We start from the raw sequence: 16665 nt of genomic DNA, 5'->3' as shown, positions 1-16665 counted from the left end.
AATATATTTTTTTTAATAATTACGCCCCTAAATATAGTGATGTCACCAATAGATAGACAAAATCTATAGTGTCACACAAACCAGTAACGTTGCAATGCCTGAAGTGCTAAAAGGTACAGTTTAAATGTAACACAATCTTCTGTCAATTTTTACGTAATTAATTTGCACTTGGTCAATTTAAACATTATATCACTGCCCGACCATTTACCGTTCCTATTAATCAACTGAGCTGCATAATTAACACAGCATGTATGGTAGTAGTGGTTCAACTACATGAAGCTTCATATTATGAGCCAAAACTATGTCTGGAACTATAATAATTATTAATTATTGTTCTTGTATGTTTTGTTTTTATAATTGGTAGCATGTATATTGGAATGTTCAAAACCTTCATTTTGTGAGTAAAATAAATGTATATTGCCTAAAGTCTACAAGAACCACCTGTAAAAGTGGTAGTGGTAGACAGGGGGAAACTATAGACAGGGACTAGTAATGACAGGTGCTAGCGACAGACAGGCAGTAGCTTCAGATAGTGGTAGCAGTACACACTCTCTATGACAGATTTGACTGTATAATCATTTACGTTAGATTTGTCAATGAAGAAGGTGTTTTTTTAAGAAGCTATATGTAGGCTTTAAGCCACATCAGATTTGACTGATCATCAGCAACTTAAGACATGTTAATAAAGTAGCATGTCTTTCTCAAACATTTCTTAATCAACAACTATAAATGATGTCACACGAACACATCTAGCTACACACATTCAAACAAATCCAAACCAATTCACACATGATACTGGCCCCAAACCACTACATCAGTAATGTATACAGCTAACAGTCAGACGCAAAACATACTGACCTCACAATGAACTTATAATAACAAGCAAAGTACAGCATAACATTTAGATGCCGCTGTACACAAACATGATACACCTACAATACTGGCCTCCACAAAAGCAAGGTACAGAAATACATTCAGAACTTCACACTTGGGACTTTAATACTAACCCAATACCGACTGCTAAACAAACAAGCTGACATAACTCAATGTTTAATAGCCAACACACATGCTCATGATGCTAGCCCCATACAGACCCCAACAAAATTAATTTTCAATAAATTAAGCAACACAAAGGATAAAGGTTTTATGTCTATTTTGTTATATCAAATATTTCATTTGCATTGGTATGCTGAAGCAAAACACTGCCAGACAGCCAGACAGAGCTGTCAGCACATAATGGACATATTCTTTTCAATTTTTTTCCTCATACTAAACACTAAGTTAAATGTCACTGATGCAGAAAGCCAGTAAAATCTGTGGGTAAATTTGAATACGGGAACATCATGATATAATGCCATTATTGCCTTCACGCCTACCGCCAACAAATTTGAAGCCCCTGCCCCCTTCATCCTTTTTTTTTTAACAATTCCTAATGACAATACAAATCTCCATCGAAATAACAACTAAACCCCTCATGACGCAAGCAACTCCCGCGATATATCTATGAAAAGAAACCCCTTCATATCCAAAACAGAGAAGATCAAGGGAATTGTCCGTTGATAAAATTGAAATGATTAAATATTGAAGTTATAAACAAGGCAAAGGTCAACTGTTGCAAAATCTGATGGCTGGCAGCAGAATGTAGTTCAGATGGAAAAAAAAGGGATGACATTTATTGTGTTGATAGGGAACCGATGATTAATAATTTTCCGTACCAACAATTTTACAATGGTAACCATCCAAGTGAGGATCAAAATACATGCTTTAGAATGCTACCATTGTCACGTTGTATAAGGGTATACCCTACTCTGACATGAATCTCAATTCCAAGAGAGTTCGACACTGTGAAACCTACCAATATCTTTAAGGAACTGAACAAGTTTAATAACCTGATGACACATATGAAAAGTACACAAGAACTGATGACACATGAAAGGTACACAAGAACTGATGACACATATGAAAGGTACACAAGAGCTTTTCATTCCCCAAAACAATAGGGTTACATCAAACCTTGTGTGGTTTTATCATTTTTAAGTCACAAAGTACTATGTGGAAAGACTGTTTATAGTGTTTAGAATCAATTTCATACAATGGGTCCCGATGACCTTGACCCTAGATTTTTTTGACCCCATAATCAATAAGGATTTTCCTTTACCAGGGGTTGTCATCTTCTTGCGTTTGAAGATGTAGCCATACTATGGAGTATTTACCTTCTTTGATCAGTATTTGATTTGGTTTACCAATTAAGTACTTTGATTTGATTATTTTCAATCAGATTATTTTAGCCAATTTTATTTATTTTTTATCACATACCTGTTGAATCTTGTTATAGTAATACAAGCAATTTTCAGACCATGAAATACAACATTATGTATTGCACATGTGCAATATGGAACGTTGTATTTACCTACTAGCCAGAACTACTTTTTATGGGAATCCCCTTGTCATGGCGAACTGAAAAGTTCCCGGTATTTGTAAAAAATATCAAAGTTTATAAAACCTTTGTATCAATCGCTACCAAATACAGAAGGTATGTGATAAAAGCAAGACCTCACATCCGTGCACTCGTGAATATATTTGTCCTCGCAATAAATGAGTGCTTTCTGATTCGTTAGAAAAACACAAGTGTGTGGTCTTGCATATTTATCACATGGAAATACATGGAAGAAAGAAAAAATTAAAATCATTCTTTAATGTCATTGAAATGTTAACTGGGCTTTTTAAATTATTATTGTTGTTATGCTTCAACGAATTGTTGTTATGCTCCATACGAAACAAAAATAAAAGCAACAGAATGCCAAACATTACTATTGGTACTGTATCTAACTCTAAAGACAGGTATATAGTACATACCAAATCAAACTTATCTCCAAATTACAAATTGAAAACTGAATCAAATCAATTGTGAGTAACTCAACTGCAATGAATTGTCACACCACTTCCACAGACCAGACGTCAGGGAAACCCAACCTAATACTTCCATCAAACTTTGAGGGAAAATATCAAGAAACTATGGTTACTATTGAATACGAAAAAGAATCTATTTACAACTACTAAAGTAAACCTACAACAAATGTCATCTCCATTTATTGTTATTGTTGTAGACATTTTATACATATTGTACTGGTCTTGGATAGACTTTTTTCACATGTGTTGACGTTTTCCTTGGACATCTTGTCAAGTGTAGTAATAGAAGATCAGAATTGTACTAAATTGTCAGAAACTTTATCTACAATCACAAAAGCTGAGGAATGCCATTAAGCTGGACAGACTGCATGTGATATGATAGATTTAAGAAGAGCTAAGCATATAGGACAGTGTTGAAATATGTTACAAAATCAAATCAGAATTTCCACACTCAAAATAGTTCTGTTTACAGTAAAACAGAGAACGTTTTATACCAATATTAAAAAACATTTCCAAAAGTCTGCTTTGCCTTCATATTCAGTCAATATAAAGTGGGGCAAGTACTTCCAGCAAATTAATAGTCCCCCAGCGCTGGACAACTTCAGTGTTAAAAATGAACAAAAGACCGTAATGCTGAATAAAGGGGGACAAGAGACCCCACTTCAGTATGTAACACTCCACCAACCAAAGAGGTACTGATAAATTATAGAAATAGTTGGTTACAGATAATATTGTAGGACATGACTAAATAAAGTCAGGGCCATATTTCTCTATATATAGTTGGGCACAAGATCACCACCTGCACCCCTGGAATATGTCAAAGCAAAAATGATGGCATGCAACTAGCTATTTGATTGGTCTCGGGTAGAAACAGCTTACCAATCGCTAGGCTGAGACCTTTCCTTTAAAGATTACAGAGGAGCGATACCCGACTTAAAAGTCCGTCAAATTTGACCGCTATGTGACCGCCAGATACTTTTGATGTACACAAAAAGGGTCAAACTAGTCTTCTTGTCTTGTCCACAAGGAAGAGCGCACAGGGCCTTTGATTTTGTCCTGACATATTGCAGGGGCACAGAGAGCGTAAGTGAGCATAACCCCTGTGATATCGAGGATGACCCAATTTCAGAATGTACAACTCTCCCATACCAAAGGGTACCTGCATACAAAATTTGGCAAAGTGTCAAGCAGGCAGGCAAAGTACAAATGTAAAAAGTAAAAAACAGTAAAACCCTGCTAACTCGAACTCGTGGGGTTCAGATCAATGGTTCGAGGAATACATGGCATTCAATGAATTTGAGGTTTGACTGACATCATCATTTTTTTTAATCAGTTGGAAACCAGACAGTACAAAAACTGCAAATATCGCAGATAGTAGTTGATAATATTTTTTTTTTTTTAAATATAAAACAGCTGAACAATGAAAACATGCATATGTAGCCATTGGTATTAAGAAAGGAAATTAAAGAGTTTGTGAATAATGTACTTGTCGTTTAGACTGAGTCTGCCATACTGTAATCGGCTAGGGTAATTTTACAAAATATCAAACAAGAGGAACTCTTCGATCATTTTAAAACTAAGAAAATTTTGAATCCCTGTAATCATGATGTTGTTTGATAAGGAAATTAACAATCACGACGTATTCAAGTTTGAAAATCTAAAGATGGCTGAGAACCTGCAATGTGATTTCTGCTTAATATTGCCATGCTGAAATATAGTTTTACACACCCAGTGAATTAACACTTCCGCCAAATCATAGATGTCAAAACATTGTCTAGAAATAATAAATATGCAAACAAAATGATAATGCAGCTACAAGAGAGTAACGGTACAGTTACTTAATTAAACTGCTGTTAATCCTTTAATTATCTGACATCCGACCGACACCTGTATAAGCACAATGAGTGTGAACTGCAGCCTGTGCCTCGAGGCATATCGATGACATGCGGCTTTACATACAGGTGTGTCTACCTGTTCGACGAATGGATAGGTAAAATACTAAGGTTTTGAGTGGTCTGGGATAAATCCGAGTTCGAGGAATACCGGGTATTCAAGCAATGGCTGTTTGAGAAATCCGAGTTCGAGGTTAATTTACAAAGAATATATAAGAACAAAGTCGGGACCAAGCAAACTATTCGAGGAATAGGGAGTATTCGAGTTATGCGAGTTTGAGAAAGTGGGGTTTCACTGTACCTAACTATTGTTTATGATGTCAACTATTGCATTTATAAATCATTAATATACAAGTTAGATAAAGCATGCAAGATGCAGCCAATTGGAAATTAAAGGTGGCATTCAACCTCGTGGATGCTGTTTTGAATATGAGGAAAACTACAGGACTGGCAGGATGGCAATTTATTCCTTTATTTAGTAATGTTATGAGGTCATTAGGGAGGGGTAGGATATAGGGTTAATTATGTTGTTGGAATAATCAGTAATTTCAGTATGGAGGTAAAATGTTGTGATAACAAATACGTTTAGTACATGTCTATGATATGGCAGGGATCAATCTTTTCCTTTTTTGGCAGAATTTACGTTTTTTTGTGACTTAGAAGAAATTTTGCAGATTTGACATGAGGATTTTCACCTCAAGAAATTTAAAATTTTAATACAATAAGTTACATTTTCTCAATTTCACTGATGATCTATGCAGCTAGCTCTTAATTGCATAGAATAAGAAAATTCTGGAAAAATAGTGGAAGTACTTAATTTACAAAACTCAAGAAGTTTTCCAGCTCAGAGGAGGATTTAAAGACATGAAATGATGAATTAACTCATTCACCCATCAGCTTTTATAATGAACTATTCCAACCTTTGAATTGGGAGAGTTCAAATGTGTCTTCAGGGGTGAACGAACTAAGATAAAAAAAAATGATCTCAAGGATCATGCATTTACCTATGAATAGTTATGAAGTTGGCCTAGATTGGTCCCTGAATGGAACATTGTTATTCTCTAATATTTTCGTAAAAGAATTAGTAAATATCAAATGAATGCTTTCTGGATAACATGGCTCATCATTACTGTTCGTAAAATGTGTATTCTGTAAAATCACATGCTTGAATTACAGCTGTTGTATTATTGATTGATATATACTGATTATACAGTGTTAATGAAATGGATACCGACGTCTACTAATCATCAAGATTCCAATTTATGAGTCAATTTCTTCGAAAGATGGTTGAACATTTTACCATTTCGGTTACCATGATACATTATAATTATATAATATTCATAAGCTGCTTAATCAATATTTTGAAGCTTCAAGAAGGATAAACATAAAACTAAATAAAACAACTATAAATTCATTCCAAAACAACAGAACTAGCTAGAACCTTCAGAGATTGATCAATCTTTGTCCAGGCAACATTAACGTAACAAAAGAAAACTTACGAGGGAAATAGTCAGGACAGCTACATATATTAGGATGATGACAGGGTTGTATCAAAACAGATGTCAGTTTAAAAAGCCTCACTTATATAAAAAAAAACTTGAGTTAATACTGTGAAATCAGGTCATTTGAGTTATGGATTTATTTTTTGACATAAAGCACTTACCTGCCTTACATAAGCTCTGTTTATGGTATACAGTGTGTAGACCTACCTGCCTTACCAAAGCTCTGTTTATGGTATACAGTGTGCAGACCTACCTGCCTTACGAAAGCTCTGTTTATGGTATATAGTGTGTAGACTTAGCTACCTTACGAAAGCTCTGATTATGGTATAGTGTGTAGACCTACCTTCCTTACGAAAGCTCTGTTTATGGTATAAAGTGTGTAGACCTACCTGCCTTACGAAAGCTCTGCTTATGGTATATAGTGTATAGACCTACCTTCCTTACGAAAGCTCTGATTATAGTATAGTGTGTAGACTTACCTTCCTTACGAAAGCTCTGTTTATGGTATATAGTGTATAGACCTACCTTCCTTACGAAAGCTCTGATTATAGTATAGTGTGTAGACTTCCCTTCCTTACGAAAGCTCTGTTTATGGTATATAGTGTGTAGACCTACCTGCCTTACGAAATCTCTGTTTATGGTATAGTGTGTAGACTTAGCTACCTTCCTTACGAAAGCTGTTGATGGTATAGTATGTAGACCTACCTGCCGTACGAAAGCTCTGTTTATGGTATATAGTGTGTAGACCTACCTTCCTTACGAAAGCTCTGTTTATGGTATATAGTGTATAGACCTACCTGCCTTACGAAAGCTCTGAGTATGGTATACTGTGTAGACCTACCTGAAGTTTTATCTTGGAAGTAAGCAAGCAGACACCGTGCAACAGCCTGGTGGCAGATCACCAAAATATTCTCCTGTCGCTCCAGTTCCTGAAAGTGTTACAACAGTTCTAATGGTATCCAGCTATGTGGACTGGGCTTGAAGATCACATAGTCTCTCATAGTCAAAAAAACATTTTTGTACATAAGCCTTGTATTAGGAAAGGTCAAAGGATATGGTCCTTTCCATTTAGATAGCATTTATTGTGAAAGATCTAATTATATCAGACTTAGAACAGAGTAATAACTATTAAAGCACATTCAACATAAGAAGTTCAGAGTAATCTAGACTAAGGTTGTACCATGTTTTGAATGACAGAAATCTAAACCTGAGGAAAGTGTTTCTCTACAAGTAAATGAGTATTTTTGCACAAACTGTTGATTCGAGCTGGTTATCCACCTGGGGTAAAACAGAAAAATCTTTCCTTGACCAGAAGTGTGGATATCTATCTAACAGACGAGAAAGTAAAAGCCTACCCTCAGGTAGAGATTTGTGTCTTTATTACACATTTACCATAGATATTGTTAACATTTTTCCAACCAGAAAATAGAAATCTGTAAAATGTATCATTAATATAAGAGAATTATTGTCTTGATACAGGTTCATGTTCTGCAACTTGTTTTTACATTAAGATCTTGCAACACCTTTAATACAGTCAGCTAACAACACATTTGGACTCTATTTCTGTCATCTGAATCCTGTATATTAGAAAGTTGAGAAATAAGACCAGGGTCTGACCAGGACCACATATACCTTGGTCCTTATACATACGTACCATTATCACAGGCTCCAGTCTAGCCACCAGGTCTTGGTAGGACTGTAAGTAGAAACAGAACATGTGGTCAACATATCATTACTATTACAGGTATGTTGATTTATCCTTTTTTCTACCATATTTCACCGAGATGTCTCCATTTTGATCCACTCAAGATTCTCTATTACCCCCCTCTTTTATTATAGTAACACGGACAGTCAATGCTGTTTCTCCCAGTAACAATGACAGCCCAGGGGGTGTCTGCTATATAGTAACACGAACAGTCAATGGAATTTCTCCCAGTAACAATGACAGCCCAGGCGGTGTCTGCTATATAGTAACACGGACAGTCAATGCTGTTTCTCCATTAAGAGTTTGTTAAACAGACAGTAGCTCTGTCTCTTAATGACAGCCCAGGGGGTGTCTGTTATATATAGTAACAAGGACAGTCAATGCTGTTTCTCCCAGTAACAATGACAGCCCAGGCGGTGTCTGCTATATAGTAACACAGACAGTCAATGCTGTTTCTCACAGTAACAATGACAGCCCAGGGGGTGTCTGCTATATAGTAACACAGACAGTCATTGCTGTTTCTCCCAGTAACAATGACAGCCCAGGGGGTGTCTGCTATATAGTAACACGAACAGTCAATGCTGTTTCTCCCAGTAACAATGAGCGACATTAGTGTCTTCTGAAACTGGTGTTTAACTGACTTTAGCACGACCGAAAGTCACAGCTATGTCTCCTTGCACTCCTAACTTCAAAACCTGTCAAATTCTCTTAAACTCATGAAGATGGAGGCTGGTTGTCCTGGTAACTATACCTCTCCACTGGGATATCGGTAATGGAATTTGTCCTGGTCCCGGTTGGCAAACTCCTCTGGATATTTCTCCTGGATTTCTTCATATGTCATTCCTTCACAGATACCCTGATAACAAGGGAGACAAATAGGTACAAACTGATACATAATGTTACATTCTGACACACTATTTAGTATAATAGATTCAAATGTCCACACCATAAATAGCCTGAATAGTTACCAAAATGTTGACACTAGTTCCGGAAGCTTTGGCTTTCGACAGTTACTGATTTTTGAAGCCTACCTAATGTTAACCACTTATACTTTAAGCAAACATATTAAAGTGGAGATAACTCTTGGTAGCAAAGCATCAATTTCAACTTTTCAAAGAGAATGTTACAAGGAGATACATTTGGAATGCACTGGGCAAATGTAATAAATGTTTAAAATAGGGAGGCTGATTCATAATACTGATGCCTCATTGTTTGCCGTTCAGGCTTTTTGCATATATGTACCTTTTTCTAGTTTTGAGACAAAATTTATCTGGATTTGTTAAAGGGGCTGGTCCGGGAAAAAATTACAAAATAAATGGGTCTAAATGCGTTCTCTGGCTTTCCAAAAGTTATGCCACGGCAATATGACTTTTGCATGCATCTTTTTCTTTCGCCGCGATGTTTACATTTAGGATTTCTTTTATATAATTATAATTTTTACTCTTAGGGAGTAAATTTCAGCAAAATTTGAATCGGTATGTTTCATAAGATGGTATTTTAAACATCTGTATGCCATTTTAGCAAATATGACATTTTTTCCCCGACCAGCCCCTTTAAAGTAGAATCAATTGGAAGGCAAGCTTGTGAGTAAAAACACTTCTGAACTTCAGTAGACAATCTCTAATATTGAGAGTAAATTCCATTGTGTTTTACTTACAGCGTCTATTTCATTGAGGGCTTTCCAGTGCTCTATGGGAGCTGTGAGGCATTTCCCTGTCTGCTTAGTACGCTTCAATTCACTGGTCCACACTTTCAGATCGGGGATCTTTTCCTCCTCAACATATTTTGCCAGAGCTTCGGCATACTGAGGTTAACAGAAAACATAATGTGTATTGCAATGATCATAAATACATCTAATTTCAAAACATAAACTAAAGGCTATTCCAGATATGCAAGAGGAGATGGGAACAGCCGATCCATTCCTATTTACAAGGCAAAATATTGCAAGTAATCCAAATGAAAATGAACAAAGGGCCATAACTCTGTATCAATTGGGGCACAAGACCCAATCTCAGCACACAACACTTGACCACCTCAAAGAGGTATACACAATCAAAATTTACCCTTTGTGGGTGACAGAGCATAAGAGAAATGCCCCAGACAAAGTGCAATTTTATTATACCACTGTTGACCATCCAAAGGGTACTTGTATATAAAATTATATGGCATTTGCCTGGGAGATTCGCCCCAGGCAATGTCATAGGCTGACTAAGGCACAGATTAATCCCTGAAGGAGGGTGTAATAAATATGTGTAATTTACCTAAATACTGTGGCTATTTAACAGGAGGTCACTGTCCCCTCCTGTCTGACCACTAAAGACAAGTGATATATAAATGTAACCTCATCATTGCGGTCAGACAGGTCACTGTCCCCTCCTGTCTGACCACTTAAGACAAGTGATATATAAATGTCGCAACTCACCTTGTCACCTCGGTCAGACAGGTCACTGTCCCCTCCTGTCTGACCACTAAAGACAAGTGATATATAAATGTTTGTAACTCACCTCGTCACTGCGGTCAGACAGGTCACTGCCCCCTCCTGTCTGACCACTTAAGACAAGTGATATATAAATGTTTGTAACTCCCCTCGTCACCTCGGTCAGACAGGGCACTGTCCCCCCCTGTCTGGCCACTTAAGACAAGTGATATATAAATGTCGCAACTCACCTTGTCACCTCGGGCAGACAGGTCACTGTCCCCTCCCGTCTGACCACTTAAGACAAGTGATATATGAATGTTTGTAACTCACCTCGTCACCTCGGTCAGACAGGGCACTGTCCCCCCCTGTCTGGCCACTTAAGACAAGTGATATATAAATGTCGCAACTCCCCTTGTCACCTCGGTCAGACAGGTCCCTGTCCCCTCCTGTCTGACCACTAAAGACAAGTGATATATAAATGTCGCAACTCCCCTTGTCACCTCGGTCAGACAGGTCCCTGTCCCCTCCTGTCTGACCACTAAAGACAAGTGATATATAAATGTTTGGAACTCACCTCGTCACCTCGGTCAGACAGGTCCCTGTCCCCTCCTGTCTGACCACTTAAGACAAGGGAGATACATTTGGAATGCACTGGGCAAATGTAATAAATGTTGAAAATAGGGAGGCTGATTCATAATACTGATGCCTCATTGTTTGCCGTTCAGGCTTTTTGCATATATGTACCTTTTTCTAGTTTTGAGACAAAATTTATCTGGATTTGTTAAAGGGGCTGGTCCGGGAAAAAATTGCAAAATAAATGGGTCTAAATGCGTTCTCTGGCTTTCCAAAAGTTATGCCACGGCAATATGACTTTTGCATGCATCTTTTTCTTTCGCCGCGATGTTTACATTTAGGATTTCTTTTATATAATTATAATTTTTACTCTTAGGGAGTAAATTTCAGCAAAATTCGAATCGGTATGTTTCATAAGATGGTATTTTAAACATCTGTATACCATTTTAGCAAATATGACATTTTTTCCCCGACCAGCCCCTTTAAAGTAGAATCAATTGGAAGGCAAGCTTGTGAGTAAAAACACTTCTGAACTTCAGTAGACAATCTCTAATATTGAGAGTAAATTCCATTGTGTTTTACTTACAGCGTCTATTTCATTGAGGGCTTTCCAGTGCTCTATGGGAGCTGTGAGGCATTTCCCTGTCTGCTTAGTACGCTTCAATTCACTGGTCCACACTTTCAGATCGGGGATCTTTTCCTCCTCAACATATTTTGCCAGAGCTTCGGCATACTGAGGTTAACAGAAAACATAATGTGTATTGCAATGATCATAAATACATCTAATTTCAAAACATAAACTAAAGGCTATTCCAGATATGCAAGAGGAGATGGGAACAGCCGATCCATTCCTATTTACAAGGCAAAATATTGCAAGTAATCCAAATGAAAATGAACAAAGGGCCATAACTCTGTATCAATTGGGGCACAAGACCCAATCTCAGCACACAACACTTGACCACCTCAAAGAGGTATACACAATCAAAATTTACCCTTTGTGGGTGACAGAGCATAAGAGAAATGCCCCAGACAAAGTGCAATTTTATTATACCACTGTTGACCATCCAAAGGGTACTTGTATATAAAATTATATGGCATTTGCCTGGGAGATTCGCCCCAGGCAATGTCATAGGCTGACTAAGGCACAGATTAATCCCTGAAGGAGGGTGTAATAAATATGTGTAATTTACCTAAATACTGTGGCTATTTAACAGGAGGTCACTGTCCCCTCCTGTCTGACCACTAAAGACAAGTGATATATAAATGTAACCTCATCATTGCGGTCAGACAGGTCACTGTCCCCTCCTGTCTGACCACTTAAGACAAGTGATATATAAATGTCGCAACTCACCTCGTCTCCTCGGTCAGACAGGTCACTGTCCCCTCCTGTCCGACCACTTAAGACAAGTGATATATAAATGTCGCAACTCACCTTGTCACCTCGGTCAGACAGGTCACTGTCCCCTCCTGTCTGCCCACTTAAGACAAGTGATATATAAATGTTTTTAACTCTCCTCGTCACCTCGGTCAGACAGGTCACTGACCCCTCCTGTCTGACCACTAAAGACAAGTGATATATAAATGTAACCTCATCATTGCGGTCAGACAGGTCACTGTCCCCTCCTGTCCGACCACTTAAGACAAGTGATATATAAATGTTTATAACTCACCTCGTCACCTCGGTCAGACAGGTCACTGACCCCTCCTGTCTGACCACTAAAGACAAGTGATATATAAATGTAACCTCATCATTGCGGTCAGACAGGTCCCTGTCCCCTCCTGTCTGACCACTAAAGACAAGTGATATATAAATGTAACCTCATCATTGCGGTCAGACAGGTCACTGTCCCCTCCTGTCCGACCACTTAAGACAAGTGATATATAAATGTCGCAACTCACCTCGTCACCTCGGTCAGACAGGTCACTGTCCCCTCCTGTCTGATCACTTAAGACAAATTTATATAAATGTTTGTAACTCACCTCGTCACCACGGTCAGACAGATCACTGTCCCCTCCTATCCTTCCACTCAGGTTCATCATACTCTCACCATGCTGGAAATTGAAAAACAAACTTTTCCGTTGACTAGTTTCGTGAGATAGTTACACAAACTCAAATTGGGAATTTTACCATTGAAATGACTATGAATCCTTAGTTTACTGAAAAAAATACATATACATGTGGCATGCATCAAAAACAAAATACAAAATATTTCTTTGTTAGAATATTTTTCGATTTGATGCTTGTCAATGACGAAAACAAGAAAGAATCAGCCTGAAATTAATTTTTTTTTTTTTGAAAAAAACAGTTCATATATTCATTGATGAGGAGAGTCAATCACAACCTCATAATTCAGGATTAACACTCTCCCAAATTTAATTGCTGATTCAGCGTAATTGTAAAACTAAAGAATTTGTGAAAATTTAATGATTAACATCGCATACCGTTACTTACCCGTGTCAAATATATGGTTCTGGGAAGCACATGAATATTCATAAGGTAATATACCACTCTACTCTGTAGATGTCCTGTAATTACAAAAAAATACCAAATATTGTCATCACATATCATTTACCCTCAGAACTTCCTAACAACTGAAACAATCTAGTCCTTGTTTCATGAACATTCTGGGTTTTTTTAATCCAAGTCTTTCCATTGTTAAGGAGTTTAGGAATAAATGTACAGTATAAGGAAATTATCCGAAACTAAAGCAATGTTTTCCAATAGAAAAATTTAAGTTAGAAAATTTTCTTACATAAAGCAATGTTAGTGAAACTGGGATTATTTTATATATATATATACATTTAATACATTTAATACATTTGTCTCCCTAGTTGAGAAGCTTTAATTTTGATAAATGGTTTTCATATGGTTTTTTAGAATAAGAACATATGTTCTTTGACATGACAAGACAATGAAAAGTTAAGTAATCAGATAAGATCAAATCAAATTTTATCATCATACATATCAATGTAAAATTACATAACAGCCAAATTATTTTTGAATATTTCTTTCCTCTGAACTTAACTAGAGTTATATCAAAAACGCTTCTCCTCTGCCTTGTTGATGTCAATGGTACGTACCTGCTAGTTTGTTGACCTGGAATCGCTCGCCCTGATTGAAGATCTGGATAAACGAGAGATCCTTGTCATGTTCGTGACAGAGAGGTTCGTATGTTTCGCTGTAGTGTTTGATTCTCTGCAAAAAGTCTGCAATGGCCTCTGTCTGGTCCATACCATTGTAGTCGGGACTACACACCTTCACTTCCTGTCAGTGGATTACAAGTTACGTAAATATACAAACAGGTTTGATGTAGAATTTCGTAACATTTCAGGATAATATCCATGACTTTCTAAATGACAAGGGCCATAATTCAAACACCTAAGAACCTTCATCAAAGAGCCAGGTAATACCATCAAAGTTTTAGCTATTAAACTTCGGAACAAGACGTTAAAATACATCACCAGTTTCAAAGTAAGGCACATTTGATGTTTTTGTAAGCCTCAGCTTCTCACTCCCCCGCCCCCCTCCACCTGTAGTTAAAATAAATCAAATCATAATTCTCTTCCTTTGATACCAACAGTGCGCATGTCTGAATCAAATTTAACTCATCATTTTTATTTTCTTGAAAAGTTGAACATGTAAGAATTAAAGCTAACAGATAAAAATACATTCAGACAAGAGGCCCAATGGGCCTGAATCGCTCACCTGGTATTAATCTCACACTTGTAATCTTAAAAGTGGACTAAAATGCAGCTACAGGAAGAATATCAGTGTTTGATTCATAAGAGCCTATTAAAAGATTTAAACATATGACGCCTGTGACCTTGAATGTTGAACAAGGACATTAGGTTGAACAGAGTTGAAAGTCTTCCAACCCATCATGCTTTTGGCAAAATATCATAACCCTGGACCTATTGGTTATACAGAACAAGTCATTTAAAGATTTAAACATATATTGACCACTGTGACCTTGAATATGGGCGAAGGTCATTCATTTTGACAAAATTGGTAGCCCTTCATCCCAGCCTGTTAATGACAAAATATCATCGGCCCCTGTGACCTTGAATATATGTAAAGGTCATTCATTTGAATAAACTTGGTTGCCCTTTATCCCAGCATGCTACTGGCCAAATATCATCATCCTAAGACTTTCGGTAATTGAAAAGAAGTTGTTTGAAGGTTTTAAACATATTTGACCCCTGTGACCTCGAAAATAATTAAAGGTCATTCATTTGAACAAACTTGGTAGCCCTTAATCACAGCATGCTACTGGCCAAATATCATCATCCTAAGACTTTCGGTAATTGAAAAGAAGTTGTTTGAAGGTTTTAAACATATTTGACCCCTGTGACCTCGAAAATAATTAAAAGTCATTCATTTGAACAAACTTGGTAGCCCTTTATCCTGGCATGTTACTGGCCAAATATCATTATCCTAGGCTTCTTAGTTATTCAGAAGAAGTTGTTTAAAGTTTTTAACATATTTGACCCCTGTGACCCCTGTGACCTTGTCATTCATTTGAACAAACTTGGTAGCCCTTAATCACAGCATGCTACTGGCCAACTATCATCATCCTAAGACTTTCGGTAATTGAAAAGAAGTTGTTTGAAGGCTTTAAACATATTTGACCCCTGTGACCTCGAAAATAATTAAAGGTCATTCATTTGAACAAACTTGGTAGCCCTTCATCCTGGCATGTTACTGGCCAAATATCATTATCCTAAGCCTCTTGGTTATTCAGAAGAAGGGGTTTAAAGGTTTTAAACATATTTGACCCATTTGACCTTGAATATAAGTCAAGGCCATTCATTTGAATAAACTTGGTAAACCTTCTTCCCAGCATGCTACTGGCCAAATATCATTATACTAAGCCTCTTGGTTATTCAGAAGAAGTTGTTTAAAGTTTTTAACATATTTGACCCCTGTGACCTTGAATATAAGTCAAGGTCATTCTTTTGAACAAAATAGGTCGCCCTTTATCCCAGCATGCTACTGGCCAAATATCATTATCCTAAGCCTTTTGGTTATTCAGAAGAAGTTGTTTAAAGATTTGTTAAGACAATTGACCCCTGTGACCTTCAAAATGGACGAAGGTCATTTATTTGAACAAACTTGGTAGCCCTTCATTCTAGCATGCTACTGGCCAAATATCATCATCCTAAGACTTTCGGTTATTGAAAAGAAATTGTTTGAAGGTTTTAAACATATTTGACCCATTTGACCTTGAATATAAGTCAAGGCCATTCATTTGAATAAACTTGGTAAACCTTCTTCCCAGCATGCTACTGGCCAACTATCATCATCCTAAGACTTTCGGTTATTGAAAAGAAGTTGTTTGAAGGTTTTAAACATATTTGACCCATTTGACCTTGAATATAAGTCAAGGCCATTCATTTGAATAAACTTGGTAAACCTTCTTCCCAGCATGCTACTGGCCAACTATCATCATCCTAAGACTTTCGGTTATTGAAAAGAAGTTGTTTGAAGGTTTTAAACATATTTGACCCCTGTGACCTCGAAAATAATTAAAGGTCATTTATTTGAACAAACTTGGTAGCCCTTTATCCTGGCATGTTACTGGCCAAATATCATTATCCTAAGCCTTTTGGTTATTCAGAAGAAGTTGTTTAAAGGTTTTGAACATATTTGACCCATGTGACCTT

The 16665-nt window shown here is 37.1% G+C and overlaps 1 protein-coding gene across 6 annotated transcripts in view; it reads right to left on the bottom strand.

Annotated features, from left to right (window-relative positions):
- Positions 1–16665, bottom strand: part of LOC110454557 (6-phosphofructo-2-kinase/fructose-2,6-bisphosphatase-like) — a 63363-nt gene that overhangs the window by 12418 nt on the left and 34280 nt on the right. For all 6 annotated transcript variants that reach the window (XR_002463387.1, XR_002463386.1, XM_021504140.1 and 3 more), the window contains exons 6-12: positions 14083–14266; positions 13454–13527; positions 12982–13053; positions 11588–11734; positions 8761–8865; positions 7959–8000; positions 7146–7233 (exon numbers count right to left, since the gene is read on the bottom strand). Coding sequence is in view for 4 of the 6 variants with exons in the window: in XM_021504140.1 (XP_021359815.1) it covers positions 7146–7233; positions 7959–8000; positions 8761–8865; positions 11588–11734; positions 12982–13053; positions 13454–13527; positions 14083–14266 (712 nt within the window). In the remaining 2 variants the exon portion in view is untranslated. The remainder of the gene's footprint in view (positions 1–7145; positions 7234–7958; positions 8001–8760; positions 8866–11587; positions 11735–12981; positions 13054–13453; positions 13528–14082; positions 14267–16665) is intronic.

The sequence above is a fragment of the Mizuhopecten yessoensis genome, unplaced genomic scaffold, assembly GCF_002113885.1.
Source record: "Mizuhopecten yessoensis strain PY_sf001 unplaced genomic scaffold, ASM211388v2 scaffold917, whole genome shotgun sequence".
NCBI classification, from domain to species: domain Eukaryota; kingdom Metazoa; phylum Mollusca; class Bivalvia; order Pectinida; family Pectinidae; genus Mizuhopecten; species Mizuhopecten yessoensis.
Note: the sequence above shows the minus strand (reverse complement) of the source record. Positions and strands in the feature narration are given on the sequence as shown.